This window comes from Myotis nattereri (assembly GCF_964212035.1).
Source record: "Myotis nattereri genome assembly, chromosome: 6".
In the NCBI taxonomy this organism is placed as follows: Eukaryota; Metazoa; Chordata; class Mammalia; order Chiroptera; family Vespertilionidae; genus Myotis; species Myotis nattereri.
Genome location: NC_138081.1, coordinates 80,668,425 through 80,691,342, shown reverse-complemented (window position 1 = coordinate 80,691,342; position 22,918 = coordinate 80,668,425). Strand labels below are relative to the sequence as shown.

General features: G+C 37.7%; 1 protein-coding gene across 2 annotated transcripts in view; it reads right to left on the bottom strand.

Moving 5' to 3' along the window:
- The window catches only part of ARHGAP18 (Rho GTPase activating protein 18), a 162,123-nt gene that overhangs the window by 37,825 nt on the left and 101,380 nt on the right, over positions 1-22,918 (bottom strand). For both annotated transcript variants that reach the window (XM_081093880.1, XM_081093881.1), the window contains exons 2-5: positions 20,656-20,849; positions 17,026-17,261; positions 13,115-13,178; positions 8,569-8,747 (exon numbers count right to left, since the gene is read on the bottom strand). In XM_081093880.1, coding sequence (XP_080950006.1) covers positions 8,569-8,747; positions 13,115-13,178; positions 17,026-17,261; positions 20,656-20,849 — 673 coding nt within the window. The remainder of the gene's footprint in view (positions 1-8,568; positions 8,748-13,114; positions 13,179-17,025; positions 17,262-20,655; positions 20,850-22,918) is intronic.

Sequence of the window (22,918 nt, the reverse complement as noted above, 5' to 3'; positions counted from 1 at the left end):
AATGACAAATAGTAAGTTCTCAAAAGGTATTATGGCTCCATTTTTTTCACAGAACTTTTTCAATAATTTCAAGATTTCATGGTTTTCCCTTTTCCCTAAATATTACTGCAAGGTAAGAAAAAAACGATAAGGATACTACTAATATTTGATAATTGGCTTTTCATTCTATCCTGCAAAAGTCCCCATATGATACAAATTATCACAGCATATTCTAAGGAGGGAATCTGAGGCTCAGTAAAGGGGCTTAAATAGCAGCCAGTGATGTAATAAGGATGTCGGTTCAAATCTCCTAAATCAGTGATGGCGAACCTTTTGAGCTCGGCGTGTCAGCATTTTGAAAAACCCTCACTTAACTCTGGTGCCGTGTCACATATAGAAATTTTTTGACATTTGCAACCGTAGTAAAACAAAGACTTATATTTTTGATATTTATTTTATATATTTAAATGCCATTTAACAAAGAAAAATCAACCAAAAAAATGAGTTCGCGTGTCACCTCTGACACGCGTGGCATAGGTTCGCCATCACTGCCCTAAATCCTCAGTTCAGTAATCATTCTGTTCTGCTCCAGTTTTCCATCCACCACAGCATGCAGGAAGGGGTCTAGGTTGACGGTGTTCATTTAGGACTGTGAGGCCCTCACAGAGAGGAGTCATGTCTTAATCAGCCTGTAACCCCCATGCACCACAGGCCCGGCACACTGCAGGTGCTCGGCCCGTCTATTCAATAAATGAAGATACACATCCTACAGGCAGAACACACAGAAATCAAACTCAATGAGGGGCAGGACCACTGGTTTGATGCTCCCTCTCATTTCCTGTGATTTGTACTGAGCTTCACCTTTAAAATCACACAAGACTCATCACCGTTTCCTCATGCTTGGTCCCAGAGTTCTGCTAATTGCTTTGTTTCTGAAGGACTGAACCCCATCCTACTTAACAACCCTTTATTTTTTTTGGAAGTCCTAACTGTTTCATTAAAATCAGTTGCTTTTGGTCTAATAAGCCAAACACATGTAATATAATTTATTCAAAGCATTACCTGAGGTAAATGTTTAAAGAAACCTGAAGTATTATCAATTCAAACATTTGATTTACCCTAGCAATACAAGTCATGAGCTTTATTTATTTACTTATTTGTTTAACATTGTGCTTAATGAAAGGACTTAGTTTGTTTATCCCAATGTTTAATTCATGGCAGCTGCTTTAAATATTTATGAAGTTTCCTGTCGTTCCGTTTAGTTAATAGACTGGATGGCTCAGTTCGTTGGCTAAGACAAGGCACTGCAATGTCAGCAAAGGAAAGCTCTTTACTTTTTGAAAAATGTGCTTAAAGAAAAGAGTGAAATACAATTTTGTTTTTGAAAAATATAAGGTGTTTGGATCTCGTGTGTTACCATAAATTAATCAGATAGCTCTTTGGTGCTGCACCCCTCCTTTGTAGGCCTTGCAATACGAGAGGTCCCGTAGGCACTTCATTAGTTATGATGGAGTAGACTCTTTTACTCATCAAGTCACTTGAACTTAAACTTGGAAAGCAAGGGAATTCACTCTCTCCTGGTCAATTTCCACAAGATAATTTTTTTATATCCTCTACTAGGAGATTCATTTCCTAAGATTTTTTTTTTTCATGTGTAAAATGTGATTTCATTATAGTACTAGAGGCCTGGTGCACAAAATTAGTGCATGGGTAGGGTTCCTAGGTCTGGCCGTCAATCAGGGCTGATCTGTGGGGTGACTGGCGAGGCTATCAGGGGGCCACCGTTAGCACCTGCCTTGGCTGGCCTGGCGCCACCCGCTCGCTGGCCCCACCCCCCACCGCCAGTCACCTCCCTCTGTTTTTAGTCTTCAAGAGTGATATTAAATTTCTATTTTATATGCCAGACCCAGCAAACCAGAATCATTTTATGTCACATCCCAAGCTATCCTAAACAAGTTGTCTGTAGCACCAATAAAATAACACAAAGTGATCCTCCGATATTTCCAATACCCAACTGGCATCATTATTATTATTATTATTATTTTAATATATTTTATTGATTTTTTACAGGGAGGAAGGGAGAGAGACAGAAAGCCAGAAACATCGATGAGAGAGAAACATCGATCAGCTGCCTCCTGCACATCCCCCACTGGGGAAGTGCCCGCAACCCAGGTACATGCCCCCTACCGGAATCGAACCCGGGAAGAGAGCAGTCCGCAGGCCAACACCCCATCCACCGAGCCAAACCGGTTTCGGCCATTATTATTAACTATACCAGTATTCCCTATGTTGCACTTTACATCCCATGACTATTCTATAACTACCACTTTGTACTTAATCCCTTCACCTTTTTCTCCCAGTACCCAAACCGCCCTCCTCTCTGGCAAATATCAGTCTGTTCTCTATATCTATGAGTCTGTTTTGATTTTGTTTGTTTATTTTGTTTTTTAGATTCCACATATAAGTGAAATCATACAGTATTTGTTTTTCTCTGATTGCCTTATTTTACTTAGCATAATACCCTCTAGGTTTATACACACTGTTGCAAATGGCAAGTATAATTGAAATATTATATATATTTTAAAAAGGACACAAACTCACTTAAATTCAATGTATTAAATGGAATCAGCATGGTCTTCCAGGAAAGACTGGCTCCAAAAGCTTAGTCACTGAAGCCAAGCCTTGGCACGCCATGTAATCTCTTAAACTATTTCCTTGTATGAAAAATAGGAATTGGAATGGCAACCTCATAGAGATCATCTGATAAATAAATGAAATAATTACAGAGCATACTTCCTGAGATACGGTGGGTACACAATAACACAATTAGCAGTTAAAATTTTCAAACTAAAGCACATTAAAGGTTATAAAACTTGATCTCCAAATTTGAAAGGAGACATTGGAATCCACTGTGACATCATAAAGAATTAACAAAGACTGTTTGATGCAGTAAGAAAAAGGAAGTGAATATGAAATGAGGTCAACAGAGAACAATGTATTACATTAAGCCTACTGCTTATTTACCAGTTAATAATGGTGGATTTTTGTAATCAAAGAAAACACGATAATTTCAAGGGAAACATCAAAAGTGCTTAATTCAAAGTAATATCCATCGCTAGCTACACAGTTCCCCCATTTTTCAGGTAATTTGTGGATACTGGTCCAATAGAACTTTTCTTGGTTTGAAGCAAACCATTCAGAGACCCAATTTTCCACTTCTTCGTACGTTTTGAGGTGCTGCTCAGAAAGTGTGTGTGTCATCGATTGAAACAAGTGGTAATCTGAAGGAGCAAGGTCTGGTGAATACGGTGGGTGGGTCAATACTTGCCAGGCAAGATCTTCTAACATGTCTATAACTGGTTTTGAAGTGTGTGATGATGCATTATCATGAAGCGAAATTACTTTGCTGTGTCTTCTGGCACATTCTGGTCATTTCACAATCAAAGCATGGTTCAAATTGATTATTTGTTGTCGGTAGCGATCAGTATTAATGGTCTCACCTGGTTTTAGAAGCTCATAATACACCACACCTTTCGGATCCCACCAAACGCAGAGCATTGTCTTCTTTCCAACGCGATTTGGCCTTGCAGTCCATGTTGACGGTTGACCTGGATCAACCCATGATGTTGTGCATTTGGGACTCTCAAAACAAATCCACTTTTCATCGCCAGTCACAGTTCAACGCAAAAAAGACTTTCTTTCGTGCCATTGAAGCAACATTTTACTGATGACTTTTCAGTTTTCTATTTGTCTTTCATTCAGTTGATGTGGCACCCATTTTCCTTCCTTTAAAATCTTTCCCATTGCTTGTAAACGATTAGAAATTGTTTGCTGAGCAACATTTAATCTTTCTGCACGTTGTTTTTGAGTTTGACATGCATCTTCATCCAATAATGCTTGTCATTGTTGGTCTTCAAACTTTTTCGTTTGACCTGGACGTTCTTTGTCTTTCACATCGAAATCACCACTTTTAAAGCGTTTAAACCAGCGTTCACGAGTATCTTGAGGTGGAGCATGTTCACCATAAGCTTCCCGAAGTATATAATTACTTTTTCTTCAAAATAAAGTAATGAATTAAAACTTCCAGCAAATGCACTTTTTTTTTGGAATAAAATTTGACATTTTTTAAGCGTCATTTGGCCTAGAGATGATCCACACTCCCAGACTATTTTTAGTAGTTAGTCTATGATGTTAACATCTATGATGTTAACACCTTCAGCAAATTTAACATACAAAGTTTTGAAGCTTGCTGTCAATACAACAAAATAGCATACATATCAAATCGTATATATATCAACATATGTGTAACTCCATCTATTGAAAAAAATCCGCATTATTAACTAGTACACCTAGTACAGAAGCAAAGGAGCATGGAGTAGAAATGGAATGTGAGGTTTTCCCTGCTTACACACCTGCCTCAGAGTGGTGGATATAAGTATTCACTTCATCACCCATGCTGAGGACTTGTGGAAAGCTTACATGTCCATGCCTTCTAGCAGACACGTGGATAAATGACTGGTAGAGAAGAACAGATGCATAAATACACACATGATCGATTGGAAATAATTATCAAAAACATGGCATCTAACAATTTCAATGATGATTTTATATATTTTATCTAATCTAAGTTCAGTCAGAAAAGACTTTTAACAGTAAAGTCAAATGCTGGGCTAGACCCTAAAGGACTGGCTAAGGTGTCCTTGGTAAGCAGGGAACAGCAGAGTGGTAAAAATGGGAAGGTCAAGTTTTAGCTTGGGGCTCCACATGAATAAAATCAAGAAGGCCTGAGAGCACAAATCAGTTTATTAAATTGGAGACTAAAATGAGAGAGGACATTTTGTTTTTACATCTATCAAGTAAAGATTAATTTATTTTATTCCATTATTTGAATTGACAACATAAAAATCAACAATGTCTTCATTTTGTTTAATTAGACTCTATTATCTGTCACTTTAAACCCTTCCCATCTGTTGAGATGAAGACTGTCACTTTTAAAAGGTGCTTCTGCTAAGAATAGTCTGGGAGTGTGGATCGTGTCTTTAGGACAAATGATGCATACTCCTTTACTTTCACCCCTAGGCATATAAATTCTTAAAAATATATGATAAAGCCTGGAAACAACCCAGATGCCCACCATTAGGAAACTGGTTGAATAAATTATAACTGCAATACATTCTCTCAATGAGTACAATCCTATATAATAAAAGGCTAATATGCAAATTGTCCCCATGGGTGGGAGTTCAACCGGCCGAGAGGTAGACGTGTGCTGACCACCAGGGGGTGGTGCGGAACATAGTGGGCGTTGGTGATGGGGCGCTGGCAGCAGGCGGCAGTGGAGGCGCTGCTGGCCCTGATGGACCCTGAGGAGAAAGGGACCACAGTGGGATGGTGGAGCAGGTGAGCAAGTGGCGCCAGGCCAAGGTGGATGCAAGCAGGGGCCCCAATCACCCCACTGGATGCCTCACAGATCAGCCTTGATCACTGGCCAGGTCTAGGAACCCTACCCATGCAGGAAATCTTAAAAAGGAATGAGAAATATTGTTCTATACTACTGTGGAGTAATCTCCAAAATATACCACTAATTAAATCAAACAAACAAACAAAAAGCCCTCAAGGTGGAGAAAAGTGTGTATAGTGAGGTACCATTTATCTAAGAACAGAAGGATAAACCATAAAATTAAAATATCCTTGATGGCTCAAGGATAGAAGCCAGACTTTTAATACACCTTGGTTTTACATTTGCCTTTTGGACCATGTAAATATTTTACATGCTTATAAAACAAAATCAATTTCAAAAAAAATCTATGCTTAAAAATTAAAAATAAAATGAAACAAATCAACCCAACCAGGTATGCAGTTGGCGATGTAACTACATGGAGAATAACCTAAGCAAGCTAAAACAGTAATTTTATGGTTGCATTCCTTTTAAGATATACCCCCAAGGATACAAACAGCTAAAGAAAAAAAAACAACACAAATGTACACTCTTTTCTGGTAACCATATTATTGTAGGTGGTGTTGGTATTATTAGCTGAGAATGCTGTGATTAATGGTGGATAAAATAAACAAGTAATTATGTGATACTCTAATCAGATTATCTGATGCATCCTAAGAACCACTATTCTCAGTGTGGAAAAGAGAAGCCACAGCTACACTCTGCCCTCTGAAAAGGCTGTAAGCAATAACAACCCCAGAGTCAGGAGTGCTCCTGGTGTCTCAATCAGTCATAAAAGTTTATTTCTGCTAAACGAAACAAATGCTTTTGAAACAGATAATTTTAGGTCTGCAGCATAAAATATGCCAGAAAAAGATGGGAAATTTTTTCTAACATCATGTCATATGTCTAAATCCATGAGTTAAGATACTATTTTTACAAGAAAATTAAAAGAAAACAACACTGATTAGTCACTAGTGAAAGATGCTAGGAAACAAAAAACTGGCAAAGAAAAGGAAGCAACCACTTTAAGAATGTCTTCCTTAAAAGATTTATTCCAATTAATAAATTTTAAAAAGAAGTTAGAACATCATCCTGGAACTGTTAATAAGCTAATAGATCCAAGCATTGATCAGAAAGAGCTGCTATTTTACAAAAAGGGGAAGACAACCAGACAGTGTGTGTCTCTTGGTATAGTCACACTTGAAATAGTTCCCACACAAAAAAAAATGAACCTAAATATGACAAATCTAGAGACAACCAAATAACAAGAAACAGAAAAACATGGAAATAAAATTAGTCAGAGGGGGCACTTCTCTATGACTTAATAACTACATTTCTTTAAGGAAGAAATTTCAAAGAAGAGAGAGGGAGGAGAAAAGAAAGAATAGGGGAGAAGAGGGAATGTAATGAAAGAAGGGAGAGAGGAAGAAAGTGAAGGATAGAGAGCCAGAGAGACAAAGGAGAGAGAAGGAAAGGGAGGGAGAGAGTTAAAAAGTCTTAAATGTCATATCAACCAACTGCAATGCATAAACCTTATTTAAATCCTAATTCAAACGAACCGTAAAAACATTATGAAATTTGTGATACAATTTGAAATCTGAACAGAGTATTTGAAATCCAGAATTGTTAGCATTTTTAGATACAATAATGGTATTATGGATATGTTTTAAAAACCCCTCTTTAGCATTTAGAAACAAATACTGAAATATTTATAGAAAACAAATATAATTCAGAGATGTGTTTCAAAATAATAGAAAATAGGAAACTGATTATGGGTATGGATAGGGCAGGACTAGCCAGGTGTTAATAAATGTCAGGGTAGGTGATGAGTATGCGGGGGTTCATCACACTATTCTTTTTAATGTTTGCATATGGGAAATTTTACAAAATAAATACTTAAAAAACTAAGGCATTCAGTAGCATTGTGAACACTCAGTACCTGCAGCTTGGTTTTGAAATACAATCTATCAATAAAAGAAACCAGTCCTCCTTGAAGAAATGGATTCTGTCAACTCTGAGGGGAGAAGACTACAGGGTGAGCCTGGGACATCTTGTACGAGAAAGAAAGTCATAAATGAATGATGAGGGCAGGTTAAAATGACATAGGAACCAGCTCAAAGGGCTCCTATTGGTCAAAGTTGGGTAAATTTGGACAGCAAAGAAAAGTAGTGATTAGTAGTGATTTATAAAACACTGAATAAAAACGGGAACCTTCAGCCCATAGTAATATTCAATAACAAAACAAAAAAAAAAAACAGGAGACCAATTATTATAGTAGATTGCCAGCCAATCAATGTAGAATTGTCACAGAATTAGAAAATGAGTATTTCTCAAACACCAGTTTTGTTATTGTCTCAGGCAAGGATGACAAATGTATGGTGAGACCTCTGGGGGATAGCTTATCACTGACAAATAGGATGCTCACACAATCTCAAGGACCATAAATTAATATTGACTGCACAGAGGCAAAGTTATATTCTATCCCCAATAAAGGAACCATCTAACATCATGCCCTTGTGATGATGCAATAGGAGGCATAAACATCATCGAAGCAGAAGTGTAGTCAAAAATGTTTAAACAGAATTTAGTCATTAAAAAAAAAAAACAGACAAAATCAGAAATCTGATTTGGACTCTTCAAAAATATTAAAACAAAAAACATGTCACCTGATTTAGATTAAAGCACACGTGCGTGCGTGTACATACACACACACACACACACACACACACACACACACACACAATGGCACCAAGTGCAACATATAACCTTTGTTTGAATCCAGATGGGGTGAGGAAGGGAGAAACTATAAAGGAAAATGTGACAATTAGGAAAATTTGAATATAACCATACATTCTAGTACATATAATTCTGTTTTATCATTCAATTTCTTAAGTATTTTGAAATTGTGTTTTGTTAAGCTTTAAAAAAGTTAGTGTTTATCTTATCAGATAAACACAACCAATACCTAGGTAGATGCAGAAAGAGAGAAAGCCAAGGTTATAAAATGTTAACTGTTGAATGAATCTACATGAAGGCTGTTTGGGTATTTGCTATACCATTCTTGCAACTTTTCTATAGGCTTGAAATTTTCAAAATAAAAGGCTAATTAAAAACAAACTCTGATTAGTGACATCTGAATAGTGCATACGTACAAGTAACGACACATCGTTGCATTTGCCCTTCTGGGTCCTATCCTTGGAGCTCTCTTTCTGATTGACAGCTTGCTCTGCAAATGACACCTCCAGGTTGATATCTGTTTCAGAGGCAGGTGCCTCCTCGGGCACCAGTGGCATCAGCTTCTTTTCACCAACAACTAGGCTAGATGCCTGGTCTGGGGGTAAAAACAAAAGACCCAAATCATATGCTTTATGTATGTATTGATTGATTTTACTTCTAATACATTGACTATATAAAAACCTTTGGGAAAAGTACAATTTACTACAGGCAATAATTAATGGCTATTTTAATACTAAAAAGTATACTCAAGAATCCTACCAATGGTATGTGTGTTGGGGGAGGGGGGGGGTTGAGGGCAGAGTGGGGGGGGGGGTGGGGAGGAGAAATGGGGTGGCCAGAAATTCACAGTTCAGTTGAGAAATCTTTCTTTGAAGGGCCAGTTTGTAGCCTGAGTTCACTTCCAAAACATTGCTGGACAATCTCAAATTCTGAATGAAAAAACCTCACAAAAATTGAATGGACTTCATCATTGTTTTATTTAGGTTAGTTGTAATCTGTCTTAGAAGTAGCAAGATGCTATTTAATTTCCTCACAGTAGAACAGATTCCTGGAATAAGACCACTTCCACGCCCTGCATTTTTTCATTCTGGAATGTTATCTATCTATCATAGTAAAAATTTCAAAACAATAAATACTGCCAAAAGCTTATCACTGTGGGAGTCAGGCCTAGAGGCTCCTGGTACAGGAATCAATAGGTTTTTGCATCTGACTCTATGAAAGACTAAAAGGTCCTACAACTATAAACCTAGTCAAATAACTTTCAGACATTTACATCAACATTGCAAAGTATAATAAGCTTAACATTTTTGTTTGTTTGATGTTAATTCTACAGGGAAAAAAACCTATTTTAAAGCCTCTGCTGAAAACACCAGCTTTAAACTTTGGAGAAAACATTTCTAAATTTTACTATTTTGTAAGTTTTTGGTTTTAATGCAACTCACATTTTAAAAACCCTAGAACCAATGACAGGATTGCTTTTATTTTCTCCTTGCAGACCTTTAATTCATGGGGAGCAGAACTGAATTACAAAACAAACTTACACAGTACATTTACATATTACATACTAATATAACAAGGTGATAAAAGTTAAAGTTAATGTTAAAACATAATAAATATGTCATATGTACATTTTATTAAAAGTATTCTACCTTCAGAAAAATATATTTATAGTCTTTAAATTATATACCTGGTCCAGGTGGCCTCTCACAGCTAAGAAAGTAACTAAGCATTTACCTATATCAATTCCAAAAATAAGAATAAACGTGAAGCTCCATGATAGTATTTATCTGCTGTCATCTATGCCACATTTTATGCTTTTCAATAGCCTGTGACAATTTCTTTTTAATTTGAATAACCGGATCTTCATTCAATTAATTTCTAAAGTGAGTTAAATGTCAAAGCCCAATTTTATTTCCCCACTGGTTTAGACTGCTTTATGTTTTGCTGTGACTATATAGGTTGGTTTCTTAGGAAACCATTTTAAGAGGAAAAAGATTAGCCATTTTCTTAAATTAGAAGCTGCCTTTCCAGAATGTGACGTTTATGGGCAAGAATTTTAAAACTATTCCCTTTTCTCTTCAATACCCCCAGGTTAGAGTTACAATAAATACCGCCTCCCAACCATGAAATCGCCTGTACCGAATTCAAAACTGAGTAGAAATTTTATAATTAAGTTATAATACAGTTAAAACATAAATTTCCTCTAAAACATGGCAAAAAAAAATCCATACATAAAAGCATAAAGGTTAAAATGGTAAATCAATATAGGGAAGATAGTAGGAAAAACAGCTGCAGGAGTAATGTAAGGATGCCACTACAAGAAATGAATAATTAATTGGTTGACAAAAGTATCTATGAATCAATTATCTATTCTCAAAAAGAAAAGTTAAGCCTGGCCAGCATGGCTCAGTGGTTGAGCATTGATCTATGAACTAGGAGATCACAGTCATGGCACATGGTGAGGTTGTGAGCTCGATCCCCAGTGTGGGGCATGCTGGAGGCAGCTGATCAGTGATTCTCTCTCATCATCATCCTCTCTCTCTCTCTCTCTCTCTCTCTCTCTCTCTCTCTCTCTCCCCCCCCCCCCCACCTTCCTCTCTGAAATCAATAAAAAATTTTTTTTTTTAAATTAAGAGAATGCTGAGATAAACCTCTGGCTCTTCAAGTCCTCAGTGTAAATACTATAATTTCTTTAACCTATTCTCCTTTGGCTTTGAAGTGGTCAATTGCACTGGGTTACAAACATTTTACAAAACTCCTTGAAGTTTTTTATTGTCCAAAATATCCCAAGTGCCTTTATTTTTAAAAAGAATTTACCTTCCTCTATGGAAATAAAAAAAATGAAAATAAGAAAATCTACATATTAATATGAAAGTTTAAAAATTATTAGGGCATTATGAATCTATCTAAATGCATGTATTAAACACTGGGTCTTTCATGTACATAGAGTTGTATAATTTGATGTGATGTTAAGATTGATACTTAGAAGTAGATTAATTTGAAATGTGACAACCCTTGCAACATTACCACTTTATAACTTTCTCATTTAGAGTAAGTATCTTTGATTGAACATGTTTTTATAAAAGCCCAAGTGTAGCGAAAACATTTACAATAGACTGTGTCATACACGCCTTCAGATTTCAAGCAGAATAGAGCTCCACGTTCGAACTCTAGACAATGTTTTCCATGCATTTCATCTAGAACCTCCCAATGTTTGCATAACACTGGCTAATGCACTGGCTAGCGAAAGAGCATGGCACTGCCCAGAACAGGTGCAGCAGTAAATACTCAGTGACTTGGATGGCATTGCACCCGGTCTCTCATTATTCTGATGGGAGGCTCTCTGCCCACTTCATCACATTCCAGCAAAAGCAGATGTAAATCAGGCAGCAAGTTTGCCACACTTCACCCGCCTGCTGCAAGCCAGGCTGGAAAGTGCTCCTATAACGAACTTGGCCTCCAGGACTTCTGTGTACATAGCCTACATCACCATCTCCGGCAAGGGAGGAAAACATCAAGAAAAGACAATATTTCCCTCAGTGTTCATTTAGCGATCGCCAGTCACTGTCGCCCAAAGCCTAAAGCATATTGACACTGGCACAAAGGCTCATCTGTCTCTCTTCATGACCAAGCTCTCTAGCCAGCCAGCACTGGGGATTCCAGTTTGTTTGCCATTTCAATGTTTGCTGGTATGTAGACTTGGGGAAACATCCAGTAATTCAATCTGATAAACAACAACAATAACAACAACAAAAAACAAACAAAACACATGCAACTAAAGAAACCTCCACACAACAGTAGAAGTGTTTTTATAGATATAAATACATAGACATGTTTGTGTGCATACACACATTTACATATATACAGATGTGTGTGTGTGTGTGAGAGAGACAGAGAGAGAGAGAGAGAGAGAGAGACAGAGAGACAGAGACAGAGGTGCAGAAGAGTTCTCAGAAAAGTATGGAAGAATGAAAAAATACAGACACTGGATGCTCCAAGATTTCAAAATGCCTCATATAATCTTGGACTAACTCCTGATTTTTACAGGACATTTGGGAACCTTTCCCAGTCTTCCACAGTCTACCTGATACTCCTGCCCAACAATTTCCAATCCAAACACAACACTACTAATGGCATGAACATTTCAGGCCCCAGGTCTTAAGAACATAAACGAAAGAAAAGATCAAGCCCCGAGTTAGAATCCGCAGTCACAGACCACCTTTGTTAAGTTTCTAAATAACAACACATTAAAAATCAAAGTTTTAAGTTTAAGTCCGTTACTTTAATTTAGAACATTATTCCTTTTTTGCAAATAAATGAAATAGTTATAAATTCTTTCTTGATAAGTACTAATAAAGTCTTAATATTCATTTTCATCCATTCCTTGAATTTCTTCTAATCCACTTTTCAAATAACAGATATAAAAGAGGAAAAGTATAAAGGAGAATTATAATCAATTATCCAAAATATCTTAAACATTTTTTAAATATTCTCTAAACTTTCTGAAAAGTAATCCATTCATGAATTAAGAACTTATGATTTGAAAACAAGGCTTCAAATTCACTGCTCCACCTGTTAGCTGTATAGCTTTGGGAAAGTGACTTTACCAGTTCTCTCATCTGTAAAATGGGTTAAAAACAATACCTACTGCATAGAGTTCTTGAGTGTATTAAATTAGGTAAACATCTCCATACAGTACCTGGCACATGGTAAGCTTTCAGGGAAAGTGACTAAGTATGGAGATGTTAGAACAGATAAACACACAAACATTAACCAATCAGCATTACCATCATCATCAAAGGCTCACTAGGTGCTCAGCCTTCTGTAATTAACTACTTGGGTACTTTATAACACTACTTTACTAAAATTTTCTTACTAGAACGGAAAGTGAATGTTTTAAAAGGCTGTCTCTGTTTGTTATACTAATAAACGGGAAAATACAAGCGAACAGGTCCAACATACCATCTTTTCCTTGGTATTTGTTTTCATTTGTTCTGGCTGACTGTGATTCAGTGCCATCTGGAGCCTAAAGATAGAAAATGGGCCATTTAGTCATCTCCAACTCACAACCAGAAAACTGGTATTGTAAATAATTCCATTACTAACCTTTAGAAATAAGAAATGTATTCAGAATTATAGCAATCACAGGGGAAAATGTACTATGGTTATAATCAATAAATATTCGATTACCCACAACTTGTAAGATACAATACTAAGCACCATGGGGAACATGAGGAATGTCAAGAATGTCCTTGCTATCAAGGAGGCCATTGTTTAGTTGAGGGGGAAAGACAAACAAATCAAAAAGCCAGTGATACCCATCAGTTGATGAGTACACAAACAAAATGGTCTATCCACACGGTGGGATATTATTCGATGGAGTACCAATGCACGCTACAGCATAGATGAACCTTGAAAACATTGTGAAAGTTACCAGCCATAAAGGCCATATATTATATGATTCCATTTCTATGAAATATCCAGAAAAAGTAAACCAGAGAGACAGAAAACAGATAAGTGGTTGCCTAGGGGCAAAGAGGGAAATATAAGGAAAGACTGCTAAAGGTTATAGGCTTTCTTTGGGGAATGATGGAAATGTACTAAAATTGATGGTGTGATGGCTGCAAATATGTGAATATACTAAAAAGCACTGAATTGTAGACTTTACTAGTTATTGGATGGATGGGATGGCATGTGCACTATATCTCAATAAGGCTATTATTATGAAACAAAATTACAAGGTGACAGGTGGGTAATAAAATAGAAATCTTCTAATTTATAAAGAGCTAGCGGTAAATGTGAGATAAATTAAAACTAAATTACCAAACAGGTATTAAGAGAACAGATATTCACAGGAACCCCTTTTTTTAAGAGGTTGGGGCAGTGATATCTGAGGAATGCAGCTCTCCAAGGGCTTACAGACACAGTCAAACCTGCTGACCCTCCTCACCAGTGAGTGTGGCCACAGCGGCTCCAGAAGGAGCTCAGAATTAGGAAGAGGGGTCCTGATTCTAGGAAAGATGTCTAAAAATAATCATTCGATCGGATTTTCATCTCTACACAAAAGAAGGTAGCCTTTGGGGTCACCCTCACCATACATTTCTCCTCAAGCTGTGAGCCAAGGAGCCTCCCTCCCTACAGGCTAAAGAAGAGTCTAGAAACGCACTGGGTCAGGTGCATTGAAACCGTTCCTGCAGGACTTAGAGGCGAGGGCACCCGGGAGAGTGTATGGCGATTCCCAAATCCCAGACGTGGGAAGGGGTCATGGCCCACTCCAGTTCCCCTCAGGACTGGGCAATACCACCCCCTCCCTCAGCCCACAAGCCTCCCACAGCACAGTGAACACAGTGAGTGATCCTAATCGTACATACGAACACACATTTTAGAGCATGTGGTCGGAATTGTTTTCCTCAGCAATTGAAGATGACAGTGCAGATGGTACTCATTTCTGTATTATGTTTCCTGGTGTCAGCAAGGGCTTCATGAGGAAGCATTTAAAATGGAAGAGCTGAACATGGACTTATTTGAGAACAGAGGGACCGAGGTGAAGATGGCTGGCTCACGTTTGCTTGAGGGGAGGAGGATATGGTTCTAATGGGCGGCAGTTTCAATTAAAGACATGCCATGTAAGCAAGTTAATGTTATTTTAAATTACATGACTCCCTCAGATGATACAATCTACCAATTACCTTGAACTCAAACCATGTCATTTAGGCATTACCAGGGATTTGCTGAAAAATCCTGCTTCTGCCCTAGCCAGTTTGGCTCAGTGGATAGAGCGTCGGCCTGCAAACTAAAAGGTCCCAGGTTCAATTCCGGTCAAGGGCATATGCTCAGGTTGTGAGCTTGATCCCCAGTGGGGGACTTGCAGGAGGCAGCCGATCCATGATTCTCTCTCATTGAGGATGTTTTTATCTCTCTCCCTCTTCCTTCCTCTCTGAAAACAATAAAAATATATTTAAAAAAAAAAATCCTGCTTCTAACACCGAGTAGCAACAGCCTCTTGGAAACTAGCATGAATCCCACAGTATGTATTTTGCTCAGGCTCAGCTCTCTGTCCCCTCCCCGCTTTGACTTCCTCTTACTTTTGTTGGTGATACTATAGTTCCTTACCATTTATTTTTCTAAGAGCTGGAAACCTAGTTATGTTGTTCAATTCCAGTGGATGCCCCAAATAACCAGTGGGGGATAAGCAAGTACTTGACTGCCTCAGCCCCAAGACGCCTACCTGGAACAATCCAGTGACCCCAAAACTGTAAAATGGACTGGATTTGCCTGGCTGGTGTGGCTCAGTGGCTGAGGGTCGACCTATGAGCCAGGAGATCAGGGTTTGATTCCCAGAGAGGACACATGCCTGGTTGTGGGCTCCATCCCCAGTGTGGGGCGTGCAGGAGGAGGCAGCTGGTCAATGGTTCCGTCTCATCATTGATGTTTCTATCTCTCCTTCTCCCTACTTCTCTGATATCAATAAAAGTATTTTATTTATTTATTTTTTTTAAAAAGGACTGGATTTGATTCACAATTGACCATGTAAATGGAGAAGAAATTTGCAGCTGTCAAAGATTTCTTAGAAGAATGAAATGTCTACCCAAAGCAAAAAACCTCTACATGACAGAAAACTACCTTAAATATAAGCCTTTTCATCCCCTCATGTCTATCAAGAATCAGAAATTTTTGTTAATTTTTATTTATAGTGTAAATAGTCTCAGGTTCTGATTACTTACTATCAGAAGCATGTATGGAAATCCAAATATAGCAGGAGGCATAGTGGTTAAAAACACATACTAGAGTCAAACAAATTTGGGTTTACTATCTACGGGACATTGAGCAAGTTACTTAAAGTTTATGAGCCTCAGCCGTAGAAGGAAAACGGTAAATTTATCCAAAAGACAGCTGTAAGGATAAATTAGTTAAGGCAAGGAAAGTAGTCAGCACAGTGAGTGTTCGGTAGTGGCAGCCATTATTGTTGCTATTATTATCATCCAATCATTGTTCACGATGCCTTTTGTTTGCGCTCATTCCAACGGCCCCACTGGGTTCTCTAGGCCGGAGCGATTCAGTGTCATTGAGAACAGGCATCATTTAGTTCAGTGACTTTTTTTGGGGGGGGGGGGGGAGGAGGGAGAAGCAGGTACTAAGACTTTCCTGATGAAAGAACAGATATTATTTTCTACATAGTCCACCAACTGGCTGTTTTGCGTAGCACTGCTCTAAGCAATGTAGGTCTCCTACTTTACCATGTCTTCCCTGACATCGTTTCATTCACGAGTCCCACAGCTTCTACCAGACTCCAACAGCTTCCACCAATAAATTCATCACCTTGGCAAATTTTTAATCAAATCTTCCATGTGCTGGGCACCGTGCTAAGGGCTAGCTACAAAAGGGAAGTTATTTCATGTTTCGGGGTCCCCGCTTTCTAATTCCACTGCAGTTAGCTCCCTCACGCCTCACTTCCAATCATCAGCAAATGAGTCTAGGAAAGAGCAAACATTCCTACAGGAGTTAACAGATGAGGGAGAATCCCCTGCCAACGTCCTATTTTTCTGTCAGTAACAATTAGTAGTCACGTTGCCTGGTGTGGGCGGGGGTGTAGGGCCACTCCTAATGCTCCAAGGACACCTCACACAAGGATGATCAGACCGAATTGTAACTTGTTTAATTTTCTGCCCCATCAGCATTCACTCCTAGAAGAAGGACAGGGATCAAGTCCCCCTTGATCCCTGCCAACACAGAGCTCCCGTGCCTGGCATGTAATGTGCTCATTCTGTTTTCCATGATTTAAATTAAACTGGATCGGTCTAGTTGATTCTAAGCAGTTATTCCTTTGCTTTAACATCAAAACAAAACAACAACAAAAAACCAACACCACCTACTTTTTCCTTGGACTCTGCCTGTTGAGCAAATATGTCTCTGACGTCAGGAATGTGGTACTGTTTGTTCTTTTTCCTTAAGGTCTGGGAGACCGTCTCTACCCGTTTCTGAACAGCTGCTGCCTGGGTCCGGGTTAATGTTGATAGAAACACCATGCTTTCTTGGGGATCTCCAGCAGACTCTCCAAAAAGATTAGACAAACCAGCCTCCTTCAGCCACTCTTCTTCCAGCTCGCCCTCTGAGACAGTAGAGAAAAATGATATTTATGATCCCAAAATATGAGAACTTGTATATTCTTTTAAGCTTTAAAAAAAACCAAAAACTCTTACTGAAACTATTCTATTGCAACTGAACCACAGTGCTAACAATCATTATCTGAAACTTGGACAACTGCCATAGACTCCAGCTACAAAGATATCAAGTTTTAGATCCATTTCATACATACTCAATTAAAAAATTTAAATGGCTTCACATGTAATTAACCTCCATAACTTCTCTGCAGATTAACTATGGGAAGATAATACTGTTCCTTTTCCAGAGAGGAGCAAGCAATGAAAATATAACATTTCCATCAAGGTATAGAAGGAAGTCAATACTGGGGATATCCATTAAAGCCCTGCTTCTTGGCTTAAATTCAGCACCACCCCCGAGGTCAATGCTAATTGATGGGAAGGTTTGTTTTCTCTGTTCACTGTTGCTGACAGGGAGTGTGACGAAGAAGTAAAGAGCATCTGGACATCAGGGACCAATCCATTTCAAATTAAATTTTTAATTCCCCTAGTCAGCACATCGGACTCGTGTTTTCTACAAATTAAAAAAAAAAAAAAAGCACACTATTTTAAGAAGAAAACAAACAAACAAACAAAAATACCTTATAGGCAACAAATTACATAACTAGATCAACTTAAACCACTAAAAGCAGGATGTAAACAGTAACGCAAATATTGTCTGAGAGCTAATAAAAATGACAGAAAAACAGAATAGATTCACACCGAACAAGACGTGTATAGAGGAAAGTGAAAGACTGACCACTTGGGACACAAAAATCCTGCATCCATACCTATGTCTGCACCTCAGTAGCCACATCACTTTGGACCAGTCACTTAGCCTCACGCTGACTTCGTTTTCTCATCTGTAACCTACAGCGCAGCTGTCCTGGCTGCCTCCTAAGCAGACGTGAGAATGTTATGTGGGACGAGCTTTGCAGGGCTCCATTATAGCTTGTATCACATGATGTAGCACTGACTAGTTTCGCCTGTCTATCCTTCTACGCTATGTAAACTCCTTGAGGGTAGAAATCAAGTATTAATAACCTTGGCTTCAAGAAACATAATGTAATGCCAGACATTTTGCATGCCCAGCAACAAAAACTCTTTACTACTGACATAAAGTCAGCCGTTACTATTAATGCTGTTAAGGTAGAACTCAGGAAGGTGTATAAAACCAAATTGCCAGGGGAAAAGCTGATACTGCCATGATAAACAATATTACGATACTGAATCATTTGTTCCGCTAAAAAGTAGAGGTAAAACTCAATTTAAAGTCAAAAAAAAGGCACAGGCATTAAAAGCATTCCTAGTTTTTCTTGTTAATCACATAATGAACAACAATCTATGAATTCATTTTCATCTTGGAAAAAGATGTGGAATCTAAGGAACAAAATAAACTGATGAACAAAATAGATCCAGAGACATGGAAGTATGGAATAGACTGATGAATTTCAGAGGGAGGCAGGGAGGGAGTGAACGGGAAGAGATTCATCAAAAATGTATATGCATATATGCATAACCCATAGACACAAACAATACTGCAGTGAAGGCCTGTCGGGGGTATGGGGGGCGGGGGCTGGAGGCCCGGTGGAGGAGGTCAATGGGAGGAAGAAAGGGGACATTTGTAATACTTTTAATAATAAAGATAAAGTTTAAAAAAGAATTCTCTCACTGTAAAAAAAAAAAAGATTGTTAAATAGCTAATGACCCATGGGGATGTATCAGGCCTGAATGCTGTTTCCTGTAGAATGTTTTCTCCTTATTCAGCAGGTCAGAAAGGTTGAGATACTGTTATCACAAATAAGTCTGACTTTGCTGGTAAAGTGAGAAAAAAAAAATGAAAGAAAACCCAAACAAAAGGATGAATGGATTATAATTTTCTTTTACAAATCTAAGAAATGTAAAGAAAAGTCTCCAATTTTTCTTTTAAAAATATTATTGGTAAATTTTTCAAGCAATATTATAACAAAGGCGAAAGACCTGTTAAGGTAGATTTCTCTGCTTAAACAAATCAGTACTTAGTCATTTAGTTAAGAAGTCTTCCATTGAAAAGAAGACCACTATTAGTAGGTCATGAGGCACTGACTGTAGCTCTTACTTTTTTGGCATTTATATCAACTTATATACCAAAGGCATAGGTACTTACAAACTTATGGATGGCCCACGGCATAGAAAAAAAACTTCTTTATAATAGATGTCAAAATTGGACATTGAAACTTAATGACTGCTTGAATTTAAAAGATTAAAAGACGTAGTATGGTGTGTCGGTGTCCCTTGCACCAAAAGGTTGCAGGTTCGATTCCCATTTAGGGCACATGCCCAGGTTGCCAGTTCAGTTCCCTATGGGGGTACATACAGAGGCAACCAATTGATGTTTCTCACATGGATTTTTCTTTCTCTCCCTCTCTCTTCTTCTCACTATAAAATGAATAAAAACCTATTTCTAAAAATAGTGAGAAACTTAAGGAGGGGGAGTAAAGTTTTACATATTTCTTTCAGAATATCAAGTGTAGTAATGGAGACTGTGGGAAATATGGCTGGAAAGAGACTTGAGAGAAATTATGGATCAAATATGAAAAAGAAACAAATACAGAGGCTAAAAAACAAACAAACAAACAAACGCTAATTCCATCTTCCCCTGTCCAAATCTATGCTCTTAGTTTAGCTGGCTAAACCTATGGCATTGCATCCAATCTGGGGCACTATACTTTGAAAGGTAAGATGATCAGGACTAAGATAGACCCACAAGGAATAATTCATGTGAATCTCTTTTCCTTCTAGAAGGGACGTGGTGAGCAACAAAATAGCTATCTTCCAACATTGGAAAGGCTATCATGTAAAAATAGAATAGACTTGTTCTACTCTCCCAGAAAAGCAAAACTACAGCATGTGAGGCAAAGGGAGTATAGCAGATTGTAATCAATGAAATAGAGAACATCAAAATAACTCAAGCTGACTGACGGGAGGAAAGCAATACCACTGCAAAGCAGTGAGCTTTCCGTGAGCATCTACCCTCACTACAAGCCATGTGACCATTTGGCTAGGATACCACAGAAGGAATTCAAAGGGAGGTTAGATGATTCCAGAGATCAAGTCTAACGTTAAAATTCTATGACACAGTGAGCTCAGCCAACAAGATTGTGGCCTTATAAGCCGAAAGGAATTTACTGATGCCACTTGCATTTGGCAGCTGCATCCACAAATCTGTCACAGATGGTAATTCTCAAGTGGAAAGGCAACCTGCATTATGTTTCTTGGGTTGCCCTCTCTTTAATTTTTTATTGTTGTCCTCCCCTTCCTTCCCATGTATTCTCCCATAAATGCATATACAAACCAAAAAAGTTTTATTTAGTTTGTTATTACCATCAGGCTCTTTGACAACCACCACCTCTTGATCTTGTCTGTTCTCACTAGATTTCTTGATATTGTCTATTTCATTCCAATAGTCCTCCATAGATAGTTCATCCAAAGAATCTTGGGAATTCGATCGATCAAATGGAGGCTTCTCCTTCGTTTTTGTGGTTTCTTGGTTCATGGTGTACTGGCCATATCTGCGACTATAAATTCAAAAGAAAACATGGTTCATGTTAGTGCATGAGGAAGTAGTACAGTTTCTAAAATACCATAGCACTGAGCTGAAAATTTGGAAACTCCTTAAATTCTCCTTAATAAAACCGGAGATATATATTTTGAAACTATTTATCGTGAGATGCTACTAATTATAATATGCTTGTAGAAGGAACTGTTTCATTCTTTACCTCCCAAAAAAGTATGGTGAAGAACATATAGCAATGTGAGAAATCATTTTTTTTCATTTCCATTTCACTTAAATTATTTTGACTTCTTTATACCTGAAACTTTGTTCTTAGAAAACAACAGGTTAAATATTTACTAGAGGCTATTAGTTAATTAAATTGGAATTGAATTTGTACACAGTATTTCATGTTTATCATTTATATCTGTCAACCAAACTTGGCCCACCTTTATGCAGCAAATATCTGAAATCAATTAATTAGGTACTATTTGAATTTACATTTTACTTTGGAACCAAAATAAATAGAAGAATGACATATTAAGTTCATTTTTCTATAGAAAGCAACCTTTTTTAAAAAAAACCCATGGTTTTATTGATTTCAGAGACAGAGAGATAGAAACATCAATTATGAGAGAGAATCATTGATTCCCTGCCTCCTGCACACTCAATCCTATTGGGGATTGAGCCAGAAACCCGGGCATGTGCCCTGACCAGGAATTGAGCCATGACCTCCTGGTTCCTAGGTCAATGCTCAATCACTGAACCACATTGGCTAGGCTAGAAAGCAACTTTTTTGTACCCATTACTGATATGTATTTTTTAAAGTGGTGAAACTTCATTTTTTGGAAAAATTAACTTATGGGCAATTCTGAATGAATATCTAGGATTACCACTTAAACATTTATTTCAAATATCACCTATGGAGAAAAGGATAAATTGAATAAGTAAAGGTATTTTTATGACTTTAAGTTAACTATATTTTTCTTTATAATTCACATGTCACCTTCTACTAAAATTTAATTAAAGGACCTTATAATAAAAACCCACATATAACAGAAATTTTAAATTCTTGTTTCATACTACTTATATTGAGCTAAAGGGACAAAGCCTAATTACTTAAAAGAGGAAAATTATCATTTATGGTGCCTGTCCTTTATATTCAATAATTTTTAAAAAGTACAATTTGAGTGGGGACAATAATTGGTAAACTGGTGTTTTGTTATTCTAATTTCATATTGCTCTTTTATCTTCCAAGAAGATGTTAGGAAGCAATACTTTGCTAGACTGGTTTTACTTACTGCACATACAGAAAATAAAAAGAAATGCAATAAAACGAAATTCTTTAATAGCGTGTGAACATTTTTACATTTAAACTGGCCTTTCCTATAATTATTTTAAATAGTCAGATTTAATACTACATAAGGGAGAGAGGGGTCACTAAACTCTAATCAAAGCTACACACCCATTAAATTTGAACGGTTTCTTAGAAAAAGTCAAAGAATTTAATTGCCTATTGATGCAAATAAATGCACTATAACTGACTACTTACATGTAATACGCTAATAGTCTAGTTTTATTCCTTGAGAGATGGTTCTCTCTGCCGTGATTATGCACTGGTTGCATTAATGAGTGAACAATCACTATAATCTCAGCTCAGAAACCATGGAGGGTGGTGATGGATGAGTGTTAGGACGAGGGCCAACAGGAGGAAGTCTGGGCATGTTTTCTGTGAATCTCTTTCCTCCAGTCTCTATTGTCCATTGTTTGCCTCCCCCATCCCTTAATTCAAGGACCACTTCCTCCCTCCCTGCCCCAACCGTCCTGTTTACATCCCTGTATCCCAGCCTCTTCCCCTTCTCTCACCCAAGTGGCCTGGATAAAGTCACTGTTTTCATTTGAGAGTTCACACTGCTTCTTGAATGAAAATGTGAATAAGAAAGCTCTCTCATTCTCTTTAAAACAAATAATTTCTGTGATCATCAGCTGAACTCTTTTATGGGTCACTCATATTCCTTAATTCTGCTCCATCGAGGTAGCTAAAGGTAATTTACAGAATGTCTGCCACATTCATTTTGGGTTTATTTCATGTCC